Source organism: Patella vulgata, chromosome 8, assembly GCF_932274485.2.
Source record: "Patella vulgata chromosome 8, xgPatVulg1.2, whole genome shotgun sequence".
NCBI lineage: Eukaryota > Metazoa > Mollusca > Gastropoda > Patellidae > Patella > Patella vulgata.
In genome coordinates this window covers 18,600,401-18,615,111 of record NC_065886.2, presented here as the reverse complement: position 1 = coordinate 18,615,111, position 14,711 = coordinate 18,600,401, and the positions used below count along the sequence as shown (strand labels likewise).

Sequence of the window (14,711 nt, the reverse complement as noted above, 5' to 3'; positions counted from 1 at the left end):
TTAACATCTGTTTATAATTTTCATCTGTTATTTCTACAGGACTGAAGGGACGCTGTCGTTTTTGTTGTGGCGTTTCTCCTGTTATATTTAGAGTAAATTAAAGAAGTATTAGCGTTTTGTAGGTTTTTGATTTGATATTCAAATTCGACGGTATGCAACAAATTAAGATAAATCAGCCAAGCCATTGCTGTGATATAGATGTTATAATATTATGAGTTTAATAAACAGTGGAATCTGTCACAGACGACAAATTTGTTATAAAATGACGGTTTACAATCGTAAAATATATCTTACTCAAGTAGGCCAGTGTTTACGTAAAGGGTTATTTTGATTATAATATTTAAAATCAATTACATCATTTTCTTACTGAGAAGGATAAGAGTGTGAAGCAAATTTTCAGGGCATGGGGCAATTCTAACCTTTGTGTGTAAAGTGTAATTGACATCAAGGTTAGTGCAGGTGGAAGGAACTTTGTCAAGTATGGTTTATTTTATCTCACAATCTTACGAAGAATAAATCAACATACCTGGTGCATCACCATTAACAAGAACTGGCTTACTGGCAAATGTAGCTAGAACACTAGGTATAGTTGGATCAGGTGAAGGTATTGGACCTAGTGATTTAAATAACTGACGTCTGCTACGCTGTACCGGACCTGAAATATTAAACAGGTGAATATATTATATCATATTTTCCGATATATAAAACATTATATTGATGGGTCATTGTTCATAAATCCTTGGTAACAAGCTGGATGCTCACTTTACAATTGGCCAGCCAGTCCAAGTAATTTTGCAACAATACATGGAAAAATTTGGCAAAAAATACAACAGCAACACCAATTGCGCAGACAAAAGGTCAACAGGTCATGGATGACAACATTATACATGACAATATAGTATCAATTCAATCAAATTTTTAAATATTATACGAACTTATACTTTCTTCTTCTTCATCTGAAGATGTATCAATAACTCCAATTTCTTCTCTCATTTCTTTTAATAACCTACAATTTTCATAATTTCAAGTTATATTCAACACATAATCTCTTAAAAACAATCAATATCAAAACATTGTGTTTTAAATTAAAACTTGCAAGACATTAAACCATCTGTCATGGTCTTACATTTGCTGATGTCAGTCTTAAGGATATAATACGGTGTTCAAACTGAAGACATATTTTGAATTTCCATGATGCGTTAAAGGAGCTAATTCGTTAATATTTGGGACCTAGAAATTGACACATATGGGTCGCAACACATATAATAATGTAATGAATGTATACACATGTAAACCGATTTACATTCAATGGTTTCCATTTTTACTCTAATTTCAAAGTCTCAATCGAATGACAACCTCTAGCATCTGGTTGTTTTAGTCTACATCGATAGTATTCATTGCGCATGCTCTCCAGATAAGAATATAGCGTCACCGTTTGACAAGACTTGTGGAATATGTCTAGCCTCATTCTTCGAGTCCCTTGTTCCAAATGGTGCTAGAACGTATTACGGTACACGATTCGTGTACCAATGGTAAAATGTTTATTTTGTGTTAAATATTGGAGATCACACATAACATTAATGTTGATTTAAATTGGCAAACAATTTGTGTTTTTAATGACGAAGACTTTAGATGATATTAACTTAGAGAATTAGCTACTTTAATTTTACCTTTCACTATGCTAATCTTTTATTCAGGGATTCAACAACTAGCCAGCATCGCGGTCAAACCTGAACACTGTAGTCAAAGATTTGGTACCCGAAGGGTTGTGGCGTTCATCTCCTTTACTATGAATAGTTTATTTTTATTGTTGGTCTATCTTACCTGATATATTTCTTTTTAACTCTCTGTTCTATGGTTTTATTTTGTTGTGGTATGGGAGGTTTATAGTTGAATTTGATTGGTTGAACTGGGGGTAAATGGCGGGCTTGTTCAAATACATTCTGCAATTTTGAAATAGACAATTTGAACAAATTGAATCACTTTATTCAAACTGCCCTTAGTCTACTGGTAATATTTTCAGAAGAAAGATTTGCATGGTTCCACTCGACTGGCCAGTTATACATACAAACATAAAATGCATCTATATCAAGCTTCAAAAACGTTAAAATTGCCTTTTATATACTAGCTTTGTTCAACAATATCCCCTATTCATACTAATGATATGCCAATATATTACATAAAACATTGTAAAATCTTAAAAAGATATAATATCCATATTTGTATTATCAAGCTTCAATGAGCTAGAATAAATTTATTTGGTTCGGACTGCTCCCCATCTTTCTTTTCTTACATCTTTGTCAGAAACATTAGATGAAACAGTGTTTCACAAGGGGAGATAATAGTTAACTCGACTGTCAGTCCAGAGTATACCGAATTAACAGAACTGCTATCGAGTGGCGCAGAATTTAGTCCTGACAACAGAGGTGGTGTGAGTAGCATTGTGACACGATTAAACACAACAAATATGTTTCAGCTGCCATATTTTCTTATGCACTTAAAGCATGCGTTGCAGCCCAAAATCCCCCTTTTCACTCTATTGTCACTATATCTAGGATTAAGATAATTCAATTCCAGAAAGTTCAATCAAGTATCCCCAGTGTTCTTACCCAATGTCAATCAATTTTGTGCAGATTAGTTTAACATAGAGTAATAAAATTTTATGAACGAATAAGCTGTGCAAGGTGCAATCTTTTCGTGTTAGGACAAGCAATGAGAAATATTGGATCAAAATATTTCTGCCTTCAACAAATTGATATTTACCTGTCTAGAGAGTAGAATATCTTTCAATAAATCTGAATAATATCTTTGTTGTTGAAATTTATATTCTCTAAATTTGACTCGACGACATAGACTTGCATACTTAGCAATATCCGGGGAAAAATAACCATCTGAAATCAAAGTCATATTTTTAGAAAAAAAAAAGATCAGACAAATTCAATAATAATAATATGTTAACAGTAAATAAGTCAGCAAATAATATACATCATAATCAATTATCATTGAATTAGTAAATAGTTACTGCTTGCAAATGGCAAATGATATAATTATACAAAAAAAAAAAGCCTACACTAATTTTCATGTAAAAATAAAATTTATCCTACCTCTCATCTTAATTTGGAATTGTTTCAAGGGATTTCCAAATTTAAAATTGTCCAAGGCAAATAATCCTCTGGAAAGAAAAGAAGTCAGATGAATCGCTGTATCTTTTTTTATATCTAAAAGTATTGAAATCTTCCAATAAAATATCAAAATCCCTAACATAAAGGCGATGACATTACAAGGGTACTTGATTGAACATTACAGAAATGAATTCTCTCAATTCTCCATCGGTGTCAATTGATTAAACAGAAGACTTGCGGGAGCTAATTGAATATGATACTGATTCAGAGAGAGAGAAAACCTGGGCTTGAAACGTCCATTCGACACAAACCAGGTCATTTCGGGACTAACACACGGTTCAATTTTATTCCAATAATTCGCTTGCATGTAGGTGTCTTTAACAGTGGGAGGAAACTGGAGGACCCTGAGAAAACCCACGAGGTTGGACAGGCGCCCCTACTCCTTGTCACATACAACCGAGGAATCGATACCACGCCAGTTGACTCAATGACAGACCTTATGATACAGCGTGCACGCGCTAACCATTCAGCCATCCAATCCCCCAAGATACCGATTCAACCTATCACTCTAGATGAAACATTTGATTACATCATGATTCTGCTCACACCACATTAAGATTGGCAGAACTTGATAGAAATCAATTCCTTTTCAATCAACTGCAATTCTGAACATTTTGTAATGATAATTGATAATTGATAACAATCCACAGTGTACTCACTTGAGGGTTTTTTCTTTCTCTTCTTCATCATCATTTGGGAAAGTTGGTAAAAATTTCTACACAATAACACAAAAATTAGTATTACAGCAAGATGCATTTTTTAAAAAAAAGAGAAACTTTGAAAATGAATTTACATTCAATATCCAAGTTCTAAGTTTCATGATGAATGATTAATATTAAGTCATCCTTAATGAAGGCACCTTTACCAATGTAACAAAGGAGGAAAAGTTTAGATTACCTTTAGATGTGTTTTTTGTTTAGCTGTTAGAACTGTATCCCAAGTTTCTTGACTTAACACAGCTAAAAAAACATCAGGCTGAAATAAAAGGTTAGTTATTGTTATTTATCATTGCAAAGAACTATGATTCTATTACGGTTAAAAATGAAAAGGTTAATCATTATCATTTATCGTTGCATAAAACTATGATTCTATTACGGTAAACAATGAAAAGGTTAATCATTAATCGTTGCATAAAACTATGATTCTATTATGGTAAACAATGAAAAGGTTAATCAGTGTAATTTATCATTACATAAAACTATGATTCTATTATGGTTAACTGTCATTTATTGCTAAATAGAACTAGGAGTCTATTTTTGAAATCATAGGATATTCAAAGGACACAAATCCTGGCAGTCAAAAATACATTGCATCGTAAAAAGTATGAGGACTGTCTTCACTGATATAACGCAGTGATATGATAATCAAGAAATTGTATGTAGAATCAAATTCAAAAGTGACCGAAAAAGTGAAATTACCAATCACATAGCCAATTTATAAAAACTGAAAACATTGGAAAATTTAATGGCAGCATTTGTACTTTTAAGTATTACCGGTTAGGTTTTATTTTTGCTATAAATTTTGAATCCATGGGCATAATCCATTGACCATCTTTTATAGCAGCTATAGTTTCCAGTATGTTTTTACCTGTTCCATGAAAATTTCGGGTAGGTTGATCTCTTCTTTCCCTAAAAGACATCTCTCCATCCTGGGTCCTGTCATTCCTTTCCATAATGCTGTTTCTTCATCCATGTTAAGTATTAATACAATACAATTGTTTCAACTATAATGTAAAAATAAAAATACTTGACCTTTCTAACAAACATGTACATGCAGGAAGAAAGAAACAGTCCTATCCAAAAAATAGGCGGGCTTGATACAGTTCAGGGTGAAACGGTTTTACGGTGAAATGGTTTTGGGATGAAACGACAAAGACCAATCGGACCAATTGATAGACCACTCGAACCAAGCAAAAAGACAAGTTGGATAACTCTGAAAGACAACTTGGGCCAATATGTTTTTGAAATAAATAATAAGGTGTTGTTCTAATGAATCAATTATTGAAATAATAAAGCGTTATGTGCTTAACCATGTTATTATCTCATAATGAAATAATGAATCACATCCAAGAAAATCAATTAACAAAACATCAACAACTGATCTGAGTCTTGATTAATTCTTATCTACTGGTACACTTACCTTTGTTGTTATAAGCTAATCAAACTGATGAAGCACATCAAAGAAATACAATAAGAATTTAAAAAGCGTGATTTGAGTAGTATCAAGCACTTGTTGTACAGCTAATACAGTGTAAGTTGTTCAGAAATGTCTACGCCCTAGCTGTTATGCCATATAAACATTACATTACAAATTATACAAATTAACATATATCTACAGCACTACATATCTTAACTACTTCCATAAAATATCAATCCAATGTAAACTATTCAGCGCTATTGCACCTGGTAGAGGTGGGAAAGTGCAGTAGCGCCGGACACCATCAGCACCAACTACCTTCCTGAAGTAGGCCTACCATAGGCATAGCTAAGTTAGGGCTAATATTATTAGTAGCCTAATGGTTATTAAAGTTATCATGAGTATTATTATTTAATAATATATAAATAGTAATAGGCCTGTTGGTCCAAGTGGTCTTACATTAGGCTATAAAATAATTTCGTCCTAGTTATCATATAGTCTTGTTTACAAGTCCGAGTGGTCTATGCAACAGTGTAGGCCTACACTGAACACTCATGTACTGTGTAGCACTGTAGGCCTATCATAATCAATATCATGTCCCGCACGGTGACGGTAGAAACCCAGAATTATAATAAAAAATGTAAACGAAGCAAAATAACAGTCTTATTTTACTTACTGTCTAACACTTAAATTAGGTCAACAAAAAGACTGGTTCCATTGAGGCGGGCTAAAGTAAGGAAAAAACGAAATTTTATTTTTCGGAAAGTGCTAAAATTGGGAGACCGGAAGTTTTATTGATAAACACATTTAAGCTCCGCGCTGAATAATAATAGTAATAAATAATACCTTATATTTTGTAACTACATATTGTTCAACCATAAATAGGAAATTAACAACAAATAATAATGCTTTATAACATCTAATTTACATATTACAAAATAATATTAGTTGTCCAAAATGAGGTCATAATTAAACCACATCAAAATTCATTGGCGTTATATTATTGTGTATTACAGAATTTTGAATTCACTAGGAATGTGCAACATTGCTCTTCTTTTATGCATTTTGTGTTTTTTATATGTTTTACAACATTATTTCTATGTTGCGAAACCTCTCTGACCTACATATTTCATTTGCTGCGGTACTAATTTTCCAAAATGTCGACGAACCTCGTGTGCCGAATTCACCCGGTTGTTCTTTTTACAGTTATTGACTCCTATGAAAGACGTAATGAAGATGCGAGACGTGTTGTTGGTTCTTTATTAGGTAATTGATAATATGTTTAATGAATTAAGTCAATACAACACGTGTACGTCTTCTACACAACCCAACATATGTAATACCTTACATGTATGAATGCACTTTTGTTTGTGACTTCCCCGTCTTCATGTCATTAGCCCAGTCCAGTGGTTCTCAACCTTTTTTTGCTAACGACACACCTTGGAATACGTAAAAACATAGTGACGCACCTGGCTAAATATATATGACAAAATATTTGAATTTTGCAAAATAAAAACATGGCAAGTCATAGACAGCATACAACCGTAGACACAGATTAGTCATTGACACCTACTGACTCAAACTAAATAAAGAAAAATAAAGAAAAACACAGCTATGAACTTACTTTATTGCAGTGTTTTGAATTTTATCAGTCAAATAGCTGGCTTCTTTAGTGAAAAATTTACCTAGTTATGTATGCCTTTCAAAATTTCGCGGCACACTTAGGAAGATCTCGCGGCAGGCACATTGGTTGAGAATCACTGGCCCAGACGGAGCAGAACGGTAGGACGTTAAACTCCATTTCATTTCTAAAAATCGCGGGTGGGTACGTCTTTAGAATCTGTCTACCATTCAGATCAGTCATCATTTCAGGGGCAGTGATCATCTGACCCTGTGTAGCACCGGTATTAGTGTTGCCGGGTAGCTTACTGTTAAGAGAAAGAAATCAGACCGATTCGGTAGGCTAATTGCAAGTTATCAAAACTGATCAAGCACATCAATCATTGATGATAAGGTGACACAGTTGATGCACTACATAGGCGCATACTACCTCATTATTGTAAAAAAAACCTAACAGATTGGTTGGATTATAGTATAGGCCTACCCAAAAAAGGACTGGCATTGTCTTGACTGGTGTCAGGCAGTCTTGATCATAGAAAAAAAGTCCCAAAGTATGTCAATTCTGTTATAAAAGTCTAAATCTCTACCTGTCCTTTTGTAACCCTACACTGTCGACTGATATTGGTTTTGGTTTTTTTAAATTTTGTGAAGCACTTAAGCTATACAAAACAGTTTTTTGTAGATTGCTAATTGTAACTACAAATTGCTCATCCTTCTTGGATTTCTGCTTTGGTAATCTCAGTGAATGGTCAATAATCATATTCAATTATAGATATTTCAACTGAATCTTTTCAATAACCTTATTGAATTAGGCTGTGCAATTTTGTACCATTATGTAAAAGAAATTAGTACTTGATTTTTTACTAGATGATACAATATTTGATTCTTACTAGATGATATCAGTATTTGATTGATATTTTCAGGATATTATGACAAAGGTGCAGTGGAAATCACCAACTGTTTTGCAGTCCCTCATAATGAGTCAGAACAAGAGGTACATTTAACTTATTATTTAATAAGGGTTTCCATAATATGTATGTCTGTGCAGACAAAGTTACAGTTCCACTGTCATATACATTTAGTTCATTGTAACAGTGAATGTTGGTTAACATTGATGATACATGTTGATGGACAGCACAAAATGAATAATCAGAACTGTATATACTGCTGCTCTGTTATTTTTAAATTGAGTACATATGTAAAATTCCTCGCTCTGATCTGGGAGGAATACATGTACACAGTAAAGGTTATTGTTCCATACCTGTTTGTATACAAGGAAAGAGTTACATTTAACCTCATCTTTTTTTCCACAGGTTGCTCTGGACATTGAATATGCACGAGAAATGTTTGAACTTTACAAAAAAGTGAATTCCACAGAAATTATTGTAGGATGGTAAGTATTTTGAATTGCCACATAATTTTATTACCGGTATGATCAAATTACATCCATTGTAGTTTATGATTTCAGTGAATTAGATTTAAAACAAAATATTAAGTAATATGGTTTGAAAGGACTAATTTCAGTTATATATCTAAAGATTTACTTCCTTTTCCAGGTATTCAACTGGTTCTGAAGTTTCAGGTCATTCTGTTTTAATTCATGAATATTATTCACGAGAATGTAAAATACCCATACATTTAACGATAGACACATCATTAAAGAATGGTAAAATGGGTATTAAAGGTTACATCAGGTAAGGAATATACTTTACAATTTAAAACAATTCCTTAAATAACATCCAGAAGTACGGTTAGATATATTTACAAAAAAAAAACACACCTAGTTTTTAAGTTAATGATAAATATGAATCACGTCGGCCTATTTATAGCTAACAGTATATTAGTTTACACTATATACTATGCTACCATACTATTAACTATACTCCATTGATATATTTTCTTTGAAGTAAGAGTTGAGATCAGGTGAAATGAAATGGAGGTTAACATGCTACTTTTATGCACTGACTTGGCTAATTAGGGGGACATATCGATACAGTGTGGTATGTGGGAAATTTTGACTGGACATTGGCACTACAACCTACTCATATTTCGAATTCCAAATGTCAAGGGTTCTTTGTACATGTGACCTCAGTTTATCGTACCATCCAAATGACTATACACCATTCCTGGTCAAACCCACCACTGAAAAGGGTAAACCATGCTCTAAAGTCCTTATGATTGTTCTCTGCCAACCTGAGTCCCCCTGGTTAGCGAGCCGGCATCTTACTTACTGAGCCACAGATCAGGTTAACTGATTGACTAATTATGTTATTTTAAATTATAGCACACCAATTGGTGTACCAGGTAAAACAACTGGTACCATGTTTACTCCAGTACCCGTAGAATATGTTTATTATGAACCAGAAAAAGTTGGAGGTAAGATTATATTTTGATTGAATTTTGGCTTTCCAAGAAGTCTGAATGATAATAGAAGCTAATTTGATTTCAGCTCTTGCTTTATCTCAAAACGTTCTTTATAGTGATTGTGAATTTCTCAATTTTAAGATTTCATGATTGCATGTAAATAATACTACAAGGGTAGTCACAGATTTCACAAGGCACCATCATTTAAAGTAACAATGCCTCATTTACATTTTTTGCTAAAATATCAAATTTCTCGCATCTTCATCCACTTTTATATGTACTCGGATTGATTATTTGATATTTGATTAATCATGCATTATGCAAGAGCAAAATCTGCTTATTACAAGTCTTTCTTTAGGCCTGAAATGTTATCTAAATTATCAATTAGACATTGATTAACTTATCCAGACCATAATAAACTCTCGATGTCAAGGCTAGCCTTCGATGTAGGCTGGATTAGATTCCTATATGTTGCTAACGGCCAAAGATAATTAAATCAGAAAAAGCGGATAATCGAGACTATGCTGTTTATATTAATGATTTTAGTAATGATAACAAAGACTATGCAAAAATTTCACCGGCTTCTTTCTCGGCTCATAGTGGATCAATTTGACTGAAATTTTCAGCAAATTACCTTTACACTATCTAGTTTTTAACTATTATAGCGAGAACTGCCATCTCTTTATCTTATCTCCCATAATGTATCTTTAAGAAAACAAATAAAATTACTCTAAATAATGTCCCGGCTTGGATTCAATGGGATTTAAAAAGGCCTACCAATAAATTTTCGCGCTACAAAAAGGTGGCCAGCTTATTACACAGGGAAGCAACTTAGATTAATGAAGTTTCAATTCCACATATCTTTGTAAATACTGAATGGAATTGGACCAGTTTTGGACTGATATTCTTATTTTGGTTTAGTTTTCTTTCTAAGTGTTAAATAATCAATTTGAGTACACTTTAACATGGATTAAGCCTTGAAAAAAATCAGACATTGTCAAAAAAAAAAAATGCAAAGGAACATTTATTATTTGTGTTCAGTGTAATTTAATGGTAATTGTAATTTCAGTGAACCATTTACAAGAAGGAAAATATAATCCTAAACGAACAGTTCAGATGGTGACAGATTTAGCTCATGTAGAGACAGCTTGTCATAGACTACAAGAAATGTTAACAACCGTAATTGGTTACATTGATGATGTCTTGGTAAGAATTATTTTTTAACGATCACTGGAAAATATTGTGGTCCTCAGATAGGCCTTCTAAATAATCTGATGCAAGAGAGTGGTTTATTATTTTTGTATTTCGATTTTGTCAAATGATATTGTCATGCTGTTCACAGGAATTACATACATAATTATTAATTCCTATGTGATATATCTTAACTTTACTGTGACTACGCAAACTGAATAGTTGTCTCGTTGAACGAAACAGGTATTTTGTAGTTCTATGGTGAATGCTTCTTCACCAATCACTAGTTTGCAGGATAATTATCCTCTAAAAGAGAATAAGACTTAAAATGTTAACTACACAAATAGCAAGCCATACAGAAGCCATTAGACGTGGCAAGCTTGACAATTCCATGATGGTATAATCGAAAGAAATAAATGAAATGATGTTTAACGTCTATTTTTCTGCACCGACTGGGCTAATGAAGCCTAGCATACGACATGCAGTGTGTTGTGAGGAACATTTTGCCTAGACACTGTTCCTTGCCAGGTCCTCCATCCTACACCTCTGACAAGAAACCACTCTGAAAAATCCAGAGAAATTTTCTCTACCAGCAACAGGAACAAAGCCAGCACCTTACCCATTGAGTTACTGCGACTCCCCTGTCAGAAATAAATAATTGTTTTATCATCCTATTAACTATCAATAAGAGTTACATATGAAGTAATTTGTTCAATTTTTTTTTGTTCTAAAAGTCTGGTAAAGTGAAAACTGACAACACAATTGGTAGATTTTTGATGAATTTAATTAATCAAGTACCACAGATTGATCAAGAAGAATTTGAATCTATGTTAAACTCGAATATGAAGGTAATTTGTTTTACATTTTCAACAAAAACTCTTTTTCGGTCAAGTGTTTTTACTTTTTACCTAGCCAATTGCACACGGTCTATTTAACAATTAAAGTTAGTTATTTTGTCCGAGGAAGAGTGAAAGTGACAAATCTAGTGAAAAGTGTTGGAAAATTGCATGACTAATAAGAAAAGATCACTCACTTCTAAACTGAAGGAAGTCAGTGTTTTGTCTAGTTAATCAGTATCTGATTTCTATTGTTGCTATGTTGCTAAATGTCAAGCATTTTAAATAAGACACTGTAACAAATTTACTAGTTTAAAACTGGATCAAATCACACACACAGACCCCCCCCCCCCATTATTTATTAGCACACTAAGCAAAGTTTATGCAAGTAAGATAATTGATTAACCTGCCCAATCGACAGGACACCTACAAATTAGTTCTAAAAAAGAGCTTTGTAACATAAAGGTCACTTATTATGTTGTATATACATTTGTGCCAAATAAATCTATCTACCATACTTAAACACCAATAACATTTGTATGAATGGACGGGCAATGACCAGAATATGCCTCCTTTATACTGTGGGTGAAAGGACCCCAATGATATTTTCAGCTAGGGGCCTTAGACAAGCTTAATCTGGCCCTACCAAAAGGCAAGTAGCGTACATGCAAATTGTTTTGAACGATATTAAAGTTTGTTTTGATGAGTTAATTTAATGTTTTGTTTTATTTCAGGACCTCTTGATGGTAGTTTATTTGGCCAACTTTGTGCGGACACAGCTTGCTATTCATGAAAAAATCAATATATTAAAAATTTAGGACTTTTTTTTTTTTTAAATCAAAATTACGGAAAAGTGTAAATAGTAAATTGTTATTTGGATATCTGTATTGGGTCTTGTAAATAAAATAATTTCTCTCTTTCTTGAATATTTTATGAAGGAAGAAACAATGAATAAAAACAAGGGAATGCACAGACTTTTTCTTTTTTTCTGATCTTATGACAGTCAATTCTTGGTTGTTGGTTTCGAACAGATATCCTCTCACAGTCTAATATAAAAACTTTTGTCTTCAAAGAAATTATCAGCGAGCTGAAAATCGACTGTGTATCTGTTATCGCTCTCTACTTCAGTCAGTTGTATATAAGGATAACATTTAATATTTGCCGACACCAACATTAAAATAAACTGTACAATGTTGTCGGTGGGAAGCAAAAAATCATATCTTGCATATTTGACGAAATTCACATTTTTGTTTCTTCAGGATCAGGGGGGTTGGATGGCTGAATGATTAGCGCGTGCGCATAGTATCATAAGGTCTGTCATTGATTCAACTGGCGTAGTTTCGATTCCCCTGTTGTACGTGACAAGGAGTGGGGTTGTCCGTCTGAGCTTGTGGGTTTTCTCCGGGTCCTCCAGTTTGCTCCCACTGCTAAAGACCCCTACACACAAGCAAATTATTGAAATAAAATTGAACCATATGTTAGTCCAAAAATGAGCTAGTTTGTTTCTAGTGGACGTTAAACCCCATTTCCCTCTCTCTTTTCCTCAGTATCAGAATTTTCTTTTGCATCTATTCATCCACACCAATAAAAAGGGGTTTAATGCAAGTGTGGGGTTTCTTACCTGTCTGACAGATAATTATCCTAAAGAATAAATAAAATTTATCTTTGAAGTTGATAAGTACTGAACAACAACATAGAAAAACACTAACAAGCCAATACCAATCAACAAGAGCAAATTTTGTGCATATTCTTTATATTTGAACTTTGGGTTACCGTTAATAAAAAAAAAAGAGGGAATTTTCCGTAGACAAATATTTTTCTACAACTGAACTGCATAATGAGGACATTTTCTCCGAGACAGAAACTGTTACTATATTGAAAGCCAAATCCAATCAACTGTTGAGGGGTTGGGGGCTCTTTTTTTACAAATCACAAATGAGGAGGCTTTTGAACACGATAATTTTAGTTCTAATTAAGTGAGAGTGAGGACACTTGGTGTATAGTTTTATCACATCTGTACCTTGACTAAGGATAAGGAGCATTTTCTGCTATGGGTAAGCAGAGTGATAAGCAATTTGATTAGTCAAGATTTTGGAACAAAATAACTCGCCTTCTAATTGAGGTAGAATGTTCAAACTTGGTATAGGCATTCATGAGTTTGCTGATAAACGTTTTCTGCTTATGGTTAAGCAGAGATAAGCAGTCTGATTAGTTGATGCTTTGGAGCATGATAACTTTGGTTTTAATTAAATGAGAGTGATGATACTGAGTATGACTTAGTTTGGGTGGATGGAAATGAAATGGGGTTTAACGTCCTACTGTTTTGCTTCGAACTGGGCTAATGAAGACGAGCATACGCCATACAGTGTGCTATGAGGGAAATTTTGCCCAGACAGCGGCACTACGGCCTACTCTTATATCGAATTCCAACTGTCAAGGGATCTTTTATGTGCACGCCAATGTGTACACGGGACCTCGTTTTTTTCGTATCATCCGAATGACTAGACAGCTGTCCTTGTCAGGCCCTCCATTCTGCATCAAGGACAAATGGGAACCACGCCGGAAAATCTGGATGAACTTTCTCTGCCAATGCAGGGATCAAACACCCGACCTCTAGGCTAGCGAGCCAGCGTCTTACCCACTTAGCCACCGTGATCCCCAGTTGGGTGGATGGCCTACTCAAAAAAGTACATGGACTAGGGGTAACAGGACGAATGTTCGACTGGATCGAGGATTTTCTAAGCGATAGGCAAATACAAGTTAATGTAGGTCTCTCAATAAGCAACAAATACGAACTCGAAAATGGCACACCCCAGGGTTCTGTTATAAGCCCCACACTCTTTAATATCATGATTAATGACCTTCAGTCTAATAACTAGCGGTTTATACAGACGACAGTTCAATTTGGCATGCAGCGAATAACTATGGTACGGTTAGAACGAGAATGCAAGAAGCCTTAGACAAATTGTCGAAATGGTCTAATGACTGGGGATTTCGTATATCTGAAAGTAAAACAGCAGGCATGCTCTTCTGTAGGGATCATAGGGAAGTGTCATCTATGAAACTGGAATTGAACAATAGCCAAATTAAATTTAAAGATCAGGCAAAGCTTCTTGGGGTGACCTTTGATCGCAAAATGACTTTTATACCACATATTGAAAATATTGTTAAACGACGACAGAAAGTTCTGAACGTAATGAGATATCTGACGGGCATATCATAGGGAGCAAATAAAACGACCCTGCTAATGATATATAGGTCTGTGATAAGATCAATATGTGACTATGGTTGTGTCGATTTTGCAAGTGCAAATAAAACAGCTCTTGCTAAACTAGACAGTTTACAATATCAGGCAACGATAGCATCATTTGGCACAAAAAGG

General features: G+C 34.0%; 1 protein-coding gene across 1 annotated transcript; it reads left to right on the top strand.

Moving 5' to 3' along the window:
• Window positions 1–6,437: 6,437 nt before the first annotated feature.
• On the top strand, window positions 6,438–12,249 carry LOC126830209 (eukaryotic translation initiation factor 3 subunit F). The gene is made up of 8 exons (XM_050560547.1): window positions 6,438–6,584; window positions 7,862–7,932; window positions 8,252–8,331; window positions 8,495–8,632; window positions 9,223–9,314; window positions 10,372–10,508; window positions 11,228–11,341; window positions 12,064–12,249. The coding sequence occupies exons 1-8, from the start codon at window positions 6,476–6,478 to the stop codon at window positions 12,145–12,147; spliced, it is 825 nt and encodes a 274-aa protein (XP_050416504.1). The 5' UTR covers window positions 6,438–6,475; the 3' UTR covers window positions 12,148–12,249.
• The last annotated feature ends 2,462 nt before the right edge of the window (window positions 12,250–14,711 follow it).

Coding starts and splice junctions, on each gene's coding strand:
- LOC126830209 (XM_050560547.1), top strand. CDS start 6,476: ATGTCGACGAACCTCGTGTGCCGAATTCACCCGGTTGTTCTTTTTACA. Junction 6,585..7,861: donor TGTTGTTGGTTCTTTATTAG/GTAATTGATAAT, acceptor TGATATTTTCAG/GATATTATGACAAAGGTGCA. Junction 9,315..10,371: donor TGAACCAGAAAAAGTTGGAG/GTAAGATTATAT, acceptor TTGTAATTTCAG/TGAACCATTTACAAGAAGGA.